At 33.9% G+C, this 19,342-nt stretch overlaps 1 protein-coding gene across 20 annotated transcripts in view; it reads left to right on the forward strand.

The window, feature by feature from the left end:
* Nucleotides 1–19,342, forward strand: part of LOC135219556 (synaptotagmin 1-like) — a 175,872-nt gene that overhangs the window by 133,874 nt on the left and 22,656 nt on the right. For 17 of the 20 annotated variants that reach the window (XM_064256409.1, XM_064256413.1, XM_064256416.1 and 14 more), the window contains 5 exons: nucleotides 7,339–7,475; nucleotides 9,016–9,111; nucleotides 11,178–11,279; nucleotides 12,307–12,399; nucleotides 18,449–18,625. In XM_064256409.1, the coding sequence (XP_064112479.1) occupies nucleotides 7,339–7,475; nucleotides 9,016–9,111; nucleotides 11,178–11,279; nucleotides 12,307–12,399; nucleotides 18,449–18,625 (605 nt within the window). The remainder of the gene's footprint in view (nucleotides 1–7,338; nucleotides 7,476–9,015; nucleotides 9,112–11,177; nucleotides 11,280–12,306; nucleotides 12,400–18,448; nucleotides 18,626–19,342) is intronic. The other 3 variants (XM_064256411.1, XM_064256412.1, XM_064256415.1) reach the window with 1 other exon arrangement.

Raw genomic sequence — 19,342 nt, forward strand, 5'->3', positions numbered from 1 at the left:
GTCGTAAGAGACTGGCCTAGACATCAAATGCACGGTTGATGTGAATCTACTAGAGTAAGGATGGAGGAAGACTGGAAGTGGCTGATTTGTTAACGTGTTATGTCGGTCACCATAATGAATGACCACAGAAAGATAGAAGAAATGAACAACCAACTATAGATCGCAATGAAGGCGAACTGTTCTCCCCAAAAGGGCTGTAGAAGAGGAGTGTTTTGTCACATGTAGAGGAGAGAGAACGACAGACTGGCGAAGGAGTATAGTACAATTTCGGAGGAGGAAAGGGAAACCAAATAAGCGCTGGCTACAGGGTATTTTAAAAGAAGGTATTTTGAATGCCAAACAATTACGAGGCCAAAGTGTGTGTGTGTTTTATTTGGCAGTCGACTTCAAGCTGATGAATACTGTATACAGATATATATACATCAATTGAAGCGTCAGATGGTTTTATTAATAAAGGATTCACTTCTCAATCAGTAAATAGGACCTCAATTAAACAAGGTACCACCCAGTTTAAATGAGGTACTATTATTAATTTGCAAGTGATAAAGCTTTAATTAATATATATATATATATATATATATATATATATATATATATTATATATTATATATAGATATATATATATGCAGAAGCCAGGTACTTATGTCGTACCTCTAGTAACAAATGGGGGATACAACCACAATGAAGTAAAATCCTCTTGTAGTTTAAAATAAATATATCTTGTACAGGATTAAAGCTTTCGACCATCAACTGTGGTCTTGTTCACAGTTGATGGTCGAAAGAAACTTTAATCCTGTACAAGATATAGTTTATTTTAAACTACAAGAGGATTTTACTCATTGTGGATTGTATCCCCATATATATATATATATATATATATATATATATATATATATATATATATATATATATATATATATACATATATAAACTCAACTCGAAAACCCAGGGAGAGACCCAAATTGCCAAACCTACAATTACAATGTGCGCCATTTCAGCAAATGCCTTCGATATTTCACTGTCAAACGAATTTCGTGCAACAATCGCCTCAATCTGTTGTTTATGCCTTACACTTTCCACCACAAACAAACTTCAGGACAACCTCCCGTTTGTTAAGCGGACGTTCTGAACATAAGCTAAAATAGATATACAAACTTTCTAAGCTACTAAAAAAAAATTTTTTATTATTATATTACTATACCATTGCTACTACAACTAGTACTACTACTACTACCACTACTACTACTACTACTAATAATAATAATAATAATAATAAGGGGTAATTTCACACTCCCAAAGCTGTGCAATAAACTGTGAACTTTTATGCACATAACGGAAAGAGCTGGCTTTATTACTTCTTCTACTACTACTACTAATAATAATAAGTGCTGTAAAGGGCATGATGATGATAATCATGATTATGATAATAAAAACAAACATACTAAAAGAACCGAAAACAAAATTTTTTTTTACTGAAAAACATTAGTCAGCAACCACGCGGTAAAACCCTCTGGATTGTACACGCACTAACATTATGTTGCCTCTTCCATTCTCCGCAGACGTCAAAACCTATTGTACTGGGATTAAGAAATCTACGGGATATTTTAATTGGACAGAGACCTTCCTCACTGAGGATGGAGAGAGAGAGAGAGAGAAGAGAAATTGTAAGGGTGAACCTTTAGGATGCCCACGATAAACTTGACCCGTTGCTAAATAGAACAAACCAGCCTTCGGGTTATACGATAAACGAAACGATCATTTCTGGCGTTTCGTAAAATCTTCATGTAAAAAAGAAAAAGAAAAAAGAAAAAAAAACTTACACTGACTGTATTATTATATAAATATTTCACTTTATTATTATACATAAGTTTAGCCGTGTTTTACCATTAATAACCAGATTTTTTGAATTCCTAATACAAGAGAGGCAATAAATGATTCAGTTATTACATAATTGATAACTCGATTTTATTTGACTTTATACAATTTAGCCTGTCACACAAAGTACTGTAGCACTCTCGGCCATTCAGGGAGTTGGAGAAGTTGGAAAGCGAGATAATTAGATCCAGAGAATAAAGATGAATTAGAAGGGTCTCACGGTGGAAGTGGGGGTAAACACACAATTGCACTTTACAAATTTCACTCTAAGTTCACGTCTGTGATTTTATAAGTTATATTTCTATCTTTACAACACAACATTGCTACTCATCCTACTATCACGCAATAAAATATACTTGACACTTATGCACACTCAGTATATACACATTTTTCTATTGTCCTTTTTGTATTCTCATCCCTTGATATATATATATATATATATATATATATATATATATATATATATATATATATATATATATATATATATATATATATATATATACATATACATACACACTAGCTGACATACCCAGCGTTTCACGGTAAAAACACAGAGCATAGAACACATCCAGACCACAGAATACACCCAAATTTGGCACAGAGCACACCCAAAATGCAGAACACACCGGGAGATCTATTTATCCCAATTTTTATTAGACATGATAAGGAATCAAATCTATCTATAGTGTAAAATCAAAGAATTTTTATGTGTAGGTTTTAAAAAAATAAATGCAATATACAAATTATAAAGTAAAATCTTTCACAAATTCACCATAATACTCCTTTAACAGAAAACTTGATTTTAAACAACATTTTTAGTTTCACCATCAAGCGCAAGAATAAATAAATTCTTGGGTGAACCAGCCCTTAAGCAGGCAACATAAAGTTACCTGTGGGAAAAACATGACGATCTCATATCCGCTCCAAAGTACTTAATTGACTGTCCCTGTGCCTTGTTGATCGTGATCGAGAATGCAAGTCTCAATGGAAATTGCAACCTCTTAAAAATTGAAAGAAAGATCCGTCAGAAAGAGTGAGGTCTGTGGAATAAAAATGTTTCACCCTCTCTCTTTCCTGTGAAGATAGTTGCTTCAATTTTTGACATTTTGTATTTCACCATTTCTCACCCATTATTCTGATTGGGGTTGAACTTGGACTTAAAGGACATTAGGACTGTCACTATTCATCTTAGCAACCTCGAAAACTACAGATTAAACACTAATATCTGTCGTTTTCGGTTATTTTTACATGTCACCCACTTCCCACCCCCAACCCCCTTTGGAGCCAATAATGTCTTACCCCCAACAGTATTCTTTTCAAGATAGGAAGTCATATGTATACCGAAATGAGGTATGATAAACCTAGAAAGTGTATTTAGCTACCAAGTCTACGGGCAGAACTAGCCATGTTTCAGGGTAGCCGTTCTCACACCCACTCCAGTGCAAATGATGTCTTACCCCCACAGTATTCGTTTCCAGATAGTAAGTCATAATGTATAACAAGTTTATCTAAAATTACTCAATGTGTTTCAGAGTTATGCTGGAACATACATACATAAATACATCTACATATGCATCCATCCAATTATACACTTGTAAAATATATATTGCAACCCATTCACTTCATCCTTATTCTAAATTCATTTTCATTTTTTAATAATTTCCTTATATTCATTTAACTTCTTTGCACCTTTTCCACAAATCCTTCGTTTTACTGTGTTCTTGCCTTTCCCCATCTGGCAATAATTCAGTATTTTTCTTCTCAATACCCATTCCCTTTCTTTTCTAACAAAACAATACCTCCCCCTATTTCCTGCGACACTTTTATTCCGTTTTATATTCTCAAGAGATCATTTTCTAATATTTTATCAAAACCTGATTCATATTTCGTTCTGTTCTTATATGACCTCATTTTAAGACTGTCATTTTCACGCTGGCCTCATGTTAGTGTTTTCTATGTGGCCATACAACATCAGTAATAATAAAAAATAATAACAACATAATAACTGGTACCAATAATTTACCGGTGTCACGGTAAATGAAATGAAATGTGAAAGATACATGAATATCTCCAGTACTTCAATATCTTGGTTAAATCTGTTCAACTGTTTCATTTCATAACGGTAAAGGGGTTCAAGGGAACACTGACTAAGAAAGCCCTCTTTTATTCAGTTAGCCTTATTATGAAATAACGACAGTTTTCGCCTTCAGTAATCAAATCTAATGTACTACGCACTTCCAGTACTCAGCTCACTTCCGTGTGTTTTATGTCGAGGACTTTCCAATGCCGATCAAAGACATAATAATGGCCATTATCAGAGGCCAAATTTACAGTCAGACTCCAAAGTAGGCCAGCACTCATGAATCTAGGCCACCTTAGCGAAGTCTATACAGAGTTATGACTAGATGTCACTAAGAACTGTTGTAATTGGGATATAAAATTTTGGCCAAGCACTGGGACCTATTAGGTCATTCAGCGCTGAAATGGAAATTGACAAGAAAGGTTTGAAAGGTGTAACAAGAGGAAAACCTTGCAGTTGCACTATGAATTGAGTGTTAGGAGAGGGTGGAAAGTGATGAAGAAAAAGAATATGAAAGGAGATACCGCAAAAGGAATGAAAGTGGCTGCAGCTAGGGGCCGAAGGCACGCTGCAAAGAATCTTAAGTAATGCCTACAGTGCACCGCATGAGGTCTACTGACGGCACTAACCCCCTACGGGGAGTAACAGTAAAAGGACTGAAAGGGATTGCAACTCGGGGCCGAAGTGACGCTGCAAAGAACCTTAAGCATCACTTGAGACCAGTGGCTGTTGGCAAACAAGTGTTCGCCAAATTCAAGTGGCGAATACTTTAATTTGACTGGAGAGAGAGAGAGAGAGAGAGAGAGAGAGAGAGAGAGAGAGAGAGAGAGAGAGAGTTAAATTTCCTTAGCAGCACTTTCCTAAAAAATCTCAATTAATATTGACGTTATTCCGGGCTAGGCTATTAGGTATGCAAATTCTTTCGGCTTGCTAGAAAGATGAACTTTTTAGAGAAAACGAGGAGGGTTATTTACTTTAGTTTGGGAAGACATCGAAACGTGAGACTAGACTAGGGGAAGGAAGAAAGGATCTTTTCCTGAAAAAACTTGAGTCACTCAATAAGAGAAAATACCAGACGCAGTTCACACGAAACTTGCCGAAGTACGTAAAGGATATACTCATAGTAATAACTAAGCGATTCTTCACATTTACTCTGAAGTCAAAGCTACAATTTCAATAGTATGATTAATAACAATAATAACGGCAATAATAATAGTGATGAGATGAGACCAATAAAATCGTGAATGAATGAATAAATTCATGAAACAGATTGAAAAAACATGATTTTTTGAAATTTTCTAAATAAAAAGAATATTAAATCAAAATGAATGATAGGCGATTTAAAAAAATTGAATATCAGTTTCTTTCAATAATCGAATGAAAAAGTGTGCTTATTCATGTCAAGTTTTTCCCTGACAGATTTTACGTAAGACAGTCGAGCGTGAGAATTATATATTTACAGTATCAAAATCATATTACATTATGACGAGAAAAAGTTCTAAGTAGGATTTCGAAGACTTAATAGTCTACAAGAAACGGATGGGGGGGAATTTCGAAGGGACGAAGGTGGGAGGGGGAGCGGTGGGGGGAGGGGGAAGAGTTAACAGGAAGTCTTGAAAGCTAATTAATAAGGGGAAAACACTGAAAAACAAACGCATATGAATTCCTGCGTCCATTAATGGCAAAGACAATACTTTGAACACTAACATCTCCATGAATGGGGTTGCGTAACGATTGCGTAGATTATTTGATTATTTGTAGCCTTTACGTGATTATTTGTAGAAACCTTTACGTATCTGTGTACAAGAGTAAAGGTCTCACCGATATGCCGCTAATAGAGGTCATATTGCAAGATACCGCGGGATTTATTCTGACTTCAAAGGTCTTTATTAAGTTTCTAGCACACATTTGTATGCTGCGTAGAATACATCCAGCGCCATGTGTGGAATCATGAGGATTCCGTAAATTACAGCAAAACTCACTTATTCGAGTTCATTCCTCGACCATGATCCCACGAGGAACTTGAACTATGAACAGAGAGTCGTCCTTTAGTTGAAGCCTTCATCCCTTCACCTTTAACTGAGAGAGAGAGAGAGAGAGAGAGAGAGAGAGAGAGAGAGAGAGAAGGGGGGGGGGCACTGTCTGTCATCTTGAAAGTTCTTGCTCCGTTTCCAAACTTGAGTGATAACACAGAGTAAAACTTGAGCGAGAGAAAGACATAAATCATATATATGATCTGGATGAAATAAAAAAAAAGAAGAGGTTAAAAGTAGGCAATGGAAAATAAATTAGAATTTTCATTAGCCATAAAAATGGTGCTCGTCAAAATAATGAAATCATTGTTGGAATGCTTCACCTTCTATGGGAAACATATAGCCTACCTTCCAAGAGAGAGAGAGAGAGAGAGAGAGAGAGAGAGAGAGAAGAGAGAATAAACAATTCTCGTTTACAATCAAACGAAAAAAAATAATACTGTTCAACGCAAAATAAGGCCCACCTTTAAAATACAGCTCACTTATCAAGTAATAACTACCCGAGTGTCTTAATTAGGCGGGGGCTTGGATGCGTTCCCGTGACTCGAATAAATTAGTGTGCTTCCCCCCGTTGCTACAAGACCACAATATAAACAATATAAACACGAAATTTGAGAATGAAAAATTGTTATTTAAACTGGAATCGTAAAGACAACGAAAACTTTTTTTTTTTTTTAAATGGGAACCAACAGTTCTATTGGATTTCAACTGCAGTGCCTCTTCTGCTCATATTACCGACTACGCTTAAATTTTAGACATTCATTTATTAGTTAAAATTACGTTAAATAATTATTAAAACATTCATATATCCCTATTGACAATTTTAACATTATATCATGTGCATAAATTTATACTACATACATACATACATATATATATATATATATATATATATATATATATATATATATATATATATGTATGTATATATGTAAATATATATATGTATATATATATATATATATATATATATATATATATATATATATATATATATAGCTAACTTTGTTGGTTCTCCATTACGAAAATAATTGCATGCTAAATCAATAAATCAGTATTATCCAGCTTAAGATACCAGCCTTAGGCAATATGCTTAATCATGTTAATCTAATGTCTTGCGTTGGCAAATAAAGTATCAACTTCAATAACAGAAGATTATTTTGGTTTCGTCTTGTACGCCATTAGTACATTGCCGATTCTGAATTCTTTTGTGAATGACCTATTCATACACACATATTCACTATGAAAGCTTTTACGAAGTCAAGATAATCTGCAAAAATATTTCGCCCAGACATTCAGTTCGGTTCTTCCAAAATGAGCGTCTTTCATCACTTTCTATTCTTTCAGGAATCGGCATCGTCATTCTGGCCATCTGCCTCTGTTGCATTCGGCGATGCTTCAAGAAACGACGCACCAAGAAAAAAGATGGAAAGGGAGGCGACATGAAATCCGTACAGCTGCTGGGATCTGCATACAAAGACAAGGTGAGGGAAGTTCTCTCTCTCTCTCTCTCTCTCTCTCTCTCTCTCTCTCTCTCTCTATAACTCCCGTAGCTGTCTCCCTGTCTTTCTCTTTAAAATTCCCTTACCTGTCTCTCTCTCTTTATAATTCCCGTAGCTGTCTCTCTCTCTCCTCTCTCTCTCTCTCTTTATAATTCCCGTATCTGTCTCTCTCTTTATAATTCCCGTATCTGTCTCTCTATTTATAATTCCCGTACCTGTCTCTCTCTCTTTATAATTCCCGTATCTGTCTCTCTGTCTCTCTCTTTATAATTCCCGTACCTGTCTCTCTCTCTTTATAATTCCGTCTGTCTCTACTCTCTTTATAATTCCCGTACCTGTCTCTCTCTCTTTATAATTCCCGTAGCTGTCTCTCTCTCTCTCTCTCTCTCTCTCTCTCTCTCTCTCTTTATGATTCCCGTAGCTGACGTGGGAGGGCTTAAATTCTGAACGAAGGTTTCTACTGGTCAGTTTTATTCATTAACCTTTGACTTCTCCGAACTATCTCAAGTACTCTTGAAGTGAATGACTCATCTTCCGCAGTTCTAGGGAGCCGTCAGGTTCAGAACCTAATAGATTTCAATACGGAACTTTAACCTCGTGTCATGTGTTGTGAGCATCACTTATCAACTCACGCGAAGACCTTATTGTTTCCCTACCCTTGCAACGGATCATGATCATTCAGACCGATGACCATTCGCAAACCCCTTTCACTGAAGCTAAAATATTCTTGTGCTTGTCGATGAGTCGCTCATTAGCTTCTTTAAGAAATATATGCTTTCTAAGTTCTGTCTGCGAAATCTATGCATTTTTAAAAGTAACTAATGGAAGTCAGAGGAATGAATTTGAGCATTACGGAATCTTAATTGACTAGTGAAGCATGTACATAATTTGATATCTATATTTGCCTTAGGAAATTATATAAAAACATGTTTTGACACGTATATGTTTCATATATTAATGACCACGTAAAGTATTCACACGAACTGGTGGTGTTCACATTCATGAACCTGTATATGCATGCAACACAGCAGACACACAAGCACGCATGCACACACGCATATATATGTATATATTATATATATATATATATCTATATATATATATATATATATATATATATATATATATATATATATATGTGTGTGTGTGTGTGTGTGTGTGTGTGTGTCTGTAGGGGGGAGGGTCTTTATTGTGCATGCATAACTCCTTATCACTTATACTCTATACATATCCCTGAAAGGTTAAACTTCACATAATCTGTTTCAGAACTGACAACAAGTAAAGACTTAAGGAACGATTTTCACTTCAAAAAAAAAAAAAAAAAAAAATCCGAATCCATGTTGTTGTGAAAGGAAAGGGCGGTGTCTCATGTAGCATGACCTTTCTAACACACGTTCGAGTTCTGGCATCCTAACAAAATCAATACCATAATGATACGTCGTGTAAATATTTACCTTTTAATGAAAATAACCTTAAGCTACACACCCTAAGTCTTATCATTAAAGTTGTCCTTCATTTGCAGGCTGATATGGAAGAACTGGCGGAAAATGCAGAGGACATCGCCGAAGAGGGAGAGAGTAAGAAGAGCGAAGAGAAGCTCGGTCGTTTAAATTTCAAGGTAAGAAGCAGATCGATTTTCAATTTATAAATATTTACAAATTTCAATCATTTATGAGTCTAAGCTATAGGATGATTTTTAAGGCAAGGGTTCCTGTTACTGTAATGTAAAGTAACATATTTCCTATTAAAATCATATAGCACGGTCTATCATCGAATGAATTTGTGGGTATCATATATTTCTCAATTCAGTAAAATGAATAAAAATTAAGAAGGTGACTAGCTACTCTTTCAACGAATCATTTATCGAAATCAAGTAAAATGTACACGTTGCTGAAAATATTATTTGCAAATATAATAACACTTGAACCTGGCTGGCCGAATGCGGTGTTTGTCCCGATATATCACCTAAAACATTGTCCTGTTCCACATATTCTTCTTTCAGAAAAAAATATAATGAATAATCTTTGGTGGGGGAAATTTTGTCATATTTCCAGTACTGAACACAATAATGATTGAGATAATTTTATCAAGAGTTGAACAGTTCTTCAAGGTATAACACTACTGTCCTGAAAATTGATCACTTTCAAACTGGAGATTATCGTTTTAATTCTGTGCGTGAAACGCTGCAGTGGTAATTAAACTCTTGAACTTTCTGTGTGCTATTAACGAAGAAATCATGGATATTTAGAAGTTAATCTTTCATCGGCATCTCCATCAACATAGGTACCCATGCTTCTGAAGGCCCTCTCACTATAAGATATTCCATAATGGTTATTTTATGTTATTTGTCATTCCTGAAGTAAGATTGGTCATAGGTTCTTGAAGTAATCGTAAAACATATCCAACCACTCCGAGATTCTAAATTTTATATATAAGTGCCTTATGATATACTAAAAAGAAAGCAGCAATGAATTCCACCTGAGTTACTCTACACTTAAAAGATTTATCAAGTTTCTCTTACTAATGGCACGTCAAATTTTAAACAGCATTGCAGGTACTTAATTGCTTCCTATATGCATATTGAGTATCGGCTAACAATCCTTTGGATACCCAGTACTTGTAATGTTGCTTAACAATAAGTTTTTCTGTAATTGAAGACCAAAAGTACAACACAAATTGGCCTGCAGTTACTCCAGTCTGCAGATATGCCGCTCTTTGGAACCGGCACCGTATTACTAAGCTTGCATTCGTAAGCAAAGCTACTGTATCGACATAAAAAAAACCCTATATAATCTACTAAACTTGGGAGACAACAGACTAGAAACTTAAAAAAAAAAAGGGAGGGTGGGTTGGAATAAACCATCATAAAGGGTCTAAAACTGCGTCTGACCACATTAATGGACTTTGGGATTTTATTTTATTTTATTTTTTTCTTAACCAAGACTCTTCTGACAGCTATGGAAAATCATCCATTATATATTCGGAATGTGACCAACGCATTCATCGTGTAAATTACTTCTAGCAGTTCTTGTAGGCCTTCCATGCTATGAAGTAGCTAACGTATCCACAAAAAATACGGCAAATGGTGAGTTTCATCCTGTCAGCACACTAGGATTTCTAGAGTCATTTTATATTTCTTATAAAAAACACTTAAAGCATACAAAGTGCTGATGCGTGTTAACAATGGGTCTTATTATACTGGATAGACTAGTCTGATTGGTATGTTGTAAAAATATTAAAATACAAATAAATTGATAGAGAAATAAATTGAATATTTGGAATTTCATATGCTTTTAGTATGTGGTCATATGGACTTTTCTGTGTTGGGAGCAATAATTTTTATTTCTGTTGCATTTAGCTTAGGGCCCAGGCAACAAAATTTACCACACTATGCTAGTGCTCTCATGTATTTTATCTCATATACCGAGATATACACATGAATATACTATTGTGTATAAGCCTGTCTTTCATGAAATAACGAAAATTACGTTAGCGCCTGTATTAATAACATATGTTAAACTACCTAGCCTATCAGTTACTTCTCTTCAACTATTATATACACATCTCAATTTTTGTAAATGTAACTATATACGCATGCTTTCTGTACATGTTTAATGCAAGTGCATACATACATAATATATACCTATCAAACATAAATGATTAATTGCACCCTTCTTTCCACAGTTGGAGTACGACTTCAACAGTAACAGCTTAAGTGTCACTGTTATTCAGTGCGAGGAGCTGCCTGCCCTCGACATGGGCGGTACCAGTGATCCTTACGTCAAGGTGGGTTGCCTGTTAATTCTATTCCAAATAAAACAAATGTAAGAAATTTAACTGGGTGTTAGTATAATACTAGTCCTATTTGTATTTGTTTCAGGATTTATCTTTAATGCAAGCAATTCTATGCTTCAATGTCTTAACAAATGAGTCTAACTACCCTTGCAATGACGTTCTCAGATGTTGGTTCTTGCCTTTTCTTAATCATTGTTATCCATAGTGAAAAATACGTCTCTTGACAGGACTAGATCAAACGCTGTTCTTTGGTCGCAAGTAAAATGAATTGGTACAATTCAAGTAAATATTGTCCAGCTTATTTGTCTTTGTGATTTAAAAAAATTATCATGACTGCTGGAACATTCATAGCGAAACGGAAATTCCATGATGTGCACATTACACGAGTACCTGATTAAAAGTATTCACTCCGGTCTCGCAAGCATTTGCTTTCTATTTTTGTTTCCAAACACGAGAGTAGCCATACCTAAAAAATAATGCAACGTGAAGTAAGAGTGAGACGCAGATAGGAAAGTAAATGATCAAAGTGAAAAATGAAGCAAATAAACAATAAATAAATAACACTGCCAGAAAGACTTTACCACAGTTTTACAGCAGAGGGAACAAAAGACCTCTGATACCCAACAGTGTGAGAGAGCGAGATCTCATTAGAATTGGGAATCTCAGGTAAGCAAGGGACTTAAAAATAATTGCAAGTACTAATTCAATTGACTTCATTTCCTCATTTACTTTCTTTTGGTCTCCCCCCACATACAATGGCCCTTTCCCTAACTGACAGAAGTGTCCCTTTCTCTCCCTTATCTTTCTGTCTTCTACCACCCAAAGCTACAAGTTTCTATTTCTCCATTTTGTCAATATGTAATTCAAAGATGCAATGTTTCCTTTCCTAACTCAAAACATTGACTTATTTGCATAGGCTGGCCTCTCAATCCCTTACTAATCTGCAAATCTCCAATATTCTAGGTTAAAATTCCCTCTTCTCACCCGCACTCATGGCTGATCTTTCCCGTCCCCCCAGGTGTACCTGTTACCAGACAAGAAGAAAAAGTTCGAGACCAAAGTCCACAGGAAGACCTTGAATCCAGTCTTCGAGGAAACCTTCACATTTAAGGTTACTGCCTCTCGTTCCTATGATCTGAAAAAGAGGGAGGGGGAAGGGGTTACTAGTCGGTGTTTTTAAATTTTTGGTCTGTTTTTCGTCCCCTTTAGTGTTTGGATGTGTGGATATAATGTGTCAAGTGCTCAAAATGAACCTGGTGTCATATGGAACGTTATTTTCTACCTTGAGCTTTAGGTGTTGTGACGGTTTGATGTTCAAATTAAACTTTTCCGTCTTTTGACTTTTAAATGATTTGCTGCTAAACTTCAGTTTGGTGTAAACTCTTCGACTAATGATTTATTTCATGTCTTAAAGTAGTTTTTTCTTGTTTATGTGTCTTCTTACTGTTGGCTGATAACATTTTGTAAGAGTCAGAGAGGAAAATGTAACTTGACATAATGTTCGGAACTGAGTTAGAAAAATAAACATCGATATCACCTTACTTTGCTATCTTTCCAGATAGAAGCTTCTACCAAAATAAAATAAAATATTAAAATTACATTCTTACAAGCACTAACTGGTTATTTTAAAGCTAAAAATCAATTTAAAAAGATTAAAGAACTAACCATTAGCTAATATATTTTTGTCTTTTAAGAGAATAATTAAAAAATTATATTCTAATGATAACATTAAAAGAATCACACTAGAAAAAGCTGGGAATGAATTTTGTTATGAAATGCGATAATAAGTAACAGGTGATAAACTTAGATTTTCTTGAAGAAGAAAGCTTATGGGGGAAACACCATGATCTCGACATTAGTTGGGTCTGAAACGAAAGCTATTAACAGTTATCTCTTTATTTTCATGCAACCACAGGTAACTTGCAACGGAGTATATTTTTTTTTTCGGAGAGTTTTGAGAGCATGGTTTATTAGCCAAGAGAGTACTTAACCAGCAACATAAGACTAATATATGCTAGCAAACGATATATTCTACTATTTACCAATAGCACTTACTGATACTAGCATGACCATTCCTCTCTTACTTTTGTTTATCTTCCTTTTAATCTTTTGCTCTTGTATTTTCTTTACCTTGTATTCTTATCCTGCAATGATAGTTCATGTACAATGGCTACACTAAGTATGTCGTATGTAATTATGACCAGAGTACATGGCTATATAAGTAAGTATGTACTGAGTTGCGATACTTTACCATATTTATCCGATTTGTGCTGCATTGAAATCCATTTCTGCAAACTGCACTCTTATGCAACTTGGCTCTCAAGAAAAGTAGGCTGTGTGGAACCCAACTTGCTCTTTTCATATTTTGATTTCCCTTTGTGTTAGACCACAAGGTAGGGTGTCTCATCTCGTAGGCCTACGTTTAGGCTATGAAATATGTCGAATGTATTTTTATAGACGCAAGGAGCCTTTCGGTGTTTGAAAGAACCGCTCCATGACCAACCAGTCAGTCCTTCCTCATGACTTGGTGTGAGGGAGTCACATCATCAATATTTACTTTCCGTCATATTTTGTTCAGTTTTTATGTCGATTTCTTAAGGTTCTTTCAAAGACTAACTGTTAACACGTTTGTATTTTGCATACCATTAATAGAGCATGCAATCTTTTATGAATCCTTGGTCTGCTAGAAATAGAAATAGAACCAGCCAGCTTAATATTTTGACCAGGATTTAGCAACAGGTGATCCAGAAACTGCACTGATTTTTTATACAAAAAAATAAAACTAATTTATATTTGTTTGCCATAAAACGTATAAATATATAATTAAAATTAATTCCACATAGAATACAGATGCATTTATTATAATTAAAAAACCTCAAATATATTTTCTTTTCTGCTCTACAGTACATTGAACTACTTTGTTAAATGTTTACAGCTGTAACACTAGATAAAGTAGCACAAATTCAAATCCATCGTATCATAAAAACTAATTTCCTTTAAAAGAAAAATGTTTTCACATGAATAACACTTTTAACTTTTAATCTCTCTTTAAAGGATCACGTATTTCTAAATCTTGCCCCCTTTAAATAAGTTGTGCTTCTATATATTATGTTGTTCAATGAATTACATTATAAAATTACATTAAAGTGCATTAGTGTCACACTGCAAATAACTTTTGTTAACAGATAAATGATATAAAAAAAGATCAAATTGAATTCTTTTCAAAAATCATTACAATTTTAAGTGATAAGTCTTTTACTGAAATGTATTAAAACGTAAATGCAAACCAAACTATGAGTTTTATATAATTTTACAGGAATTTTGTCTTGGTTCTTCTTTCATAATTCTCAAATACTTTTCTATAAGTCTTTCAAATCTATCAACCTATTTTATCTCTCCATTCAGTCCCTTAATGGTTCTAACGACTGCCGTTGCCTTTGCATGTTATTTTTTCTTTTTGCATTTCTCAAAAAAAAAAAAAAAGAACTGATCAAATACCCAGCTTGAACGAACTTTTCTGCATCTTCATTTCTTTATGAAAGCGATTTTTAACAAATCTAGATCTTCAGAATCAGTTTCGGAGAGAAACTTTGACTTGTATTTCTGTCCGGGAAGCAGATTCAGGAACATTAAGATTCTGAAGTCAGTCCTTTTCGCTGTCTTTCAGTATGTAATGTTATTCAGCTGCCAATTCTTCCCGTGAATTTGTTCCTGTTATAAAAATGTAATAATCTGTACAATGACTAGATGTATGTGTATATCTCGGATCAATGCCAAAGGGGATATTATCATGTACACATATGTACACACACACACACACACACACACACACATATATATATATATATATATATATATATATATATTTATATTATAATTTATATTATATATATATATATATTATATATATATATATATATATATATATATATATACATACGTACATACATAAATAAAGACAGATAGTTAGACAGACAGAATGTTTATAAAATTCAATAAAATCCAGGCAGTACACCGGAAATTGAATTCATCTAGTTTTTGCATACCAGAGTTACGACGCCGAATCAAAGACATGATGTCTTAACCTTTGGGAGGAGTTTAGGGAAAGAGACAAATTGAATTCTTCTAACATCAGTCGACCAAAAACACTACTATAGGACATTTGCTCCAACATAAGGTTTGACTCTTCGATATAATCAGGTCGTAGTAAAAGACCTGAGAATTAATATAATCGTTGCAGTAATCTTAGCCGAATTCCTTATTATTATTATTATTATTATTATTATTATTATTATTATTATTATTATTATTGTTATTAATTATTATTATTATTATTTTGATTGAAAAAGAAAACCCTCTTTTAAACAAATTCTGTTGAATAAAATTATCTTTTCTAATTTTCTTATTACTCGCTTTTCTGGATCAGCGATACTTCGCAATAATTGGCCATTATTCATATTGGCGATAATGCTGAAACTGGTATTTTATTTAGAACAAGATTTATTAAAACTGGTATTATCAGTATACTGGTATTATCAGAATACTGGTGTATGGAAAGGTGTTCCTCTAGTCCAGGTCAAGCAGGGGTCGTCGTCGGCGTTGGTATCATTCCATATGAGAGGTCAATGTCAGACCGCGGTCGTCTCTGGTATTCAGCTGGTATTAATGCTGATGCAGACACCATCTCTTCACTTTTACTGCTGACCAGCCATGAAGATGACCTACGAGAAGATTGAAACGTAGCAATAAGCCAGAGCTACACCAGCATTTATACCAGAGACGACCCCGGCCTGACATTGACCTCTCTTATGGAATGATACCAACACCGACGACGACCCCTGCTTGACCTGGACCAGAGGAACACCTTTCCATACACCAGTATTCTGATAATACCAGTATACTGATAATACCAGTTTTAATAAATCCTGTTCTAAATAGAATACCATTTTCAGCATTATCTCCAATACGAATCTTGGCCAATTATTGCGAAGTATCGCTGAGCTAGAAAAGCGATTAATAAGAAGATTAGAAAATATAATATATAATATTAATTCGCCGAATTCTGCCATTTTATTCAACATTATTATTATTATTATTATTATTATTATTATTATTATTATTATTATTATTATTATTATTATAGATACTTTGAAGTTTCCTGGGTTCTTTCTACGTGATTAAAAGTGTAAAAACTGCGACTTCACATTTTCCCGCAACAAAATCTTCCACCTCCCGGACACTGGTATAATTAGAGTAGATATTCATGTTTGTATTCATTACGTGTTATGTGCTGAATCTTTAAAACTAAACTTTTTCATGACGACTGTAATTTAGCCCATATTACAATAGTCGATCATGCTATTACGAACCTTCAGTTAGTGGGGGAAATACACTTTATAGGCTGCATTTTGAATTCAAAGATCGTCCTAAAAATGACTGATTGCTGTCATATTGTTGATCCTACTCAAATAGTAATCATGGAACGAATATAATGTATAAGCCCCAGAGCGATAAGCATCGACATATTTGCAACGTACCTTGTGGAGCTTTAAGTACAGGAAAAAAGAAACCACCTTCAGGAACAGTTGTGAAGATAATAACATGGATAAGGACAATGCCAAATAGGTTCAGAAATTCAACAGCTGTTAAACTTTCAGAGGAGGAGATTTTTATAATTTAACTGTTCAAGCGCCCTTAATGATTTTCAGTGTTTTTTCAGTTTCATATTGTTCAAAATATGAAAGGGAAACTTTCCTCGCATTGACATCGAGCTAAATGATCTACATTTCTTCGGTGTTTTTGCTGTTTTGAATTAAACGCTCTTTTCCTCTTTTTAACTTACTAGTCGTTAACGAGTTAACTCTCATGGTAACGACCTTTACGTTAAAAAGTGGAAAAGAGCGTTCAATTCAAAACAGCAAAGACAGTTGACGTAATAGATGTAGCAATCTTATAAAACATTGTGCAATTACCATGTACTTTGGACAAAAAAACAAAGGCGAACCACTCGTTCGGTACAGCATGTGGTTGTTGGAGCTGAAAAAAAAAAAAACACCACGTGATTTCTTGAGTGATGAAATTTTTCAAAACAAGACGAACAGAGCTAAGCTCCTAATCTCAATTGGGCAAAATCTTATTCTACTTATCACTTATTTTTCGACACGCCCTAATTCATTGTTGACAGCTAATCAAAACAGAACAGACGGGCTAGGGGACAAAATGCGCTATTAAAATTTACGTTATTATAAAAAATATTATTTCTAAGTTAAATTTACTGTGAAATATTACATATATTACATACGCTACTACAATAATTATCACTATTACTCAGAACATAGGATAACTAGAATGCTAAACTAATAATACTGAGAGGGATATACATTTTACATGGCCAAATCATAAAATTGTATGTATATATATATATATATATATATATATATATATATATATATATATATATATATATTTATATATATATATATATATATAGACGTATATATATATATATATATATATATATTCATATATTCATACATCATACATACATACATACATACATACATACATACATAGTATATGCTATAAACCTTTACGCACTGGTCCTTAAAATCATGAAGCAGATATGTTAGTAAACTCCAAGATCACTTTTGAATAACATACATAGCAAAACAGCACTCCTGTTTAATGAAAACTCCCAGTAAATTCATGATATAGAAATATCTACAGGTTTCAACCCCTTTTACAATATTTTCACGGCTTACTTTAGTGCTTAATAATCCACAATCATCATAAAATAAAGATAATGAAGGCCATTTCTACTCCAGTATAGTTAAATCTAAAATTTTGTAAGATTCAGAATAGTGTAATGCACACCGAGACTTTAAATAGTGCTATCAGTAACGGGAACATATAGAATCTACCGCCAATGTGATATAATAATGAAAACGAGTAATCTTAATGTCCCGCCCAGCTGCAACTTAAAAATGATTATAATTCCTCATGGATACAGGACCATCTATGTCATTTTCTCACTTCCAAACGTAAATCCTCTCCACCAGTCTTAGAAATTCTCCTACTCAAACTAATCTCTAGGCCTTTTTTGTGAGTGAAACCAGGTTACCGAAAAATCTAACCTAGCCTTGTTTTCTAATTCCTCCTAGCAGGTCCCCTATGCCGACATTATGTCAAAGACTCTCGTCTTCGGAATCTATGACTTTGATCGCTTCTCCAAACACGACCAGATTGGAGAAGTCAAGATACCACTGTGCCAAGTTGACCTCGCCCAGACTATCGAAGAATGGCGTGACCTCGTTTCTGTGGAAGGTGATGGCGGACAGGTGAGAATGATGACCCAGAGGTCACCTGAACTCTCAGTGATCATGACCTTGATTCCATTGAAATTAAAAGTAAAAATATCCTATCCAGAACCAAATCTAACTCATTTCCTTATAAGGATTCTCCTGAATTTCATTTCCTTGATTTTCTTCCCCCACTGTGTATGTAATTATAGGTAATATGTCTTCACATATATATACATGCACGCACAATACATGCATATAATACATTGAGATTTGAAACCTTAGATATATATATATATATATATATATATATAATATATATATATATATTATATATATATAGTATATATATATATATATATATATATATATATATATATATAGACACTACAGTATATATATATATAATATTATATATATATATATATATATATATATATATAGATACCCACAACAATATATATATATAATATATATATAATATATATATAATATATATATATATATATATAGATATACATATAAAAGCATGTCTGTAGGTACTAATTTTTTTACATCAATTTTTACGAATCTATCAATCTACGTCTTTACACTCACTAGCTAACCCATCAATAACGTCCTCTTATCTAGTTCTAATAACTCTGCCAAGTATTCAATACATTAAGGATGAGGCATACCTGCCTCTGCATATTAGTTGCCCAATCATTTTGCTTCCCAAGATATTTGAGAAAAAAATATTTATCCTAGAATGCTTAT

This window comes from Macrobrachium nipponense, chromosome 1 (genome assembly GCF_015104395.2).
Source record: "Macrobrachium nipponense isolate FS-2020 chromosome 1, ASM1510439v2, whole genome shotgun sequence".
NCBI lineage: Eukaryota > Metazoa > Arthropoda > Malacostraca > Decapoda > Palaemonidae > Macrobrachium > Macrobrachium nipponense.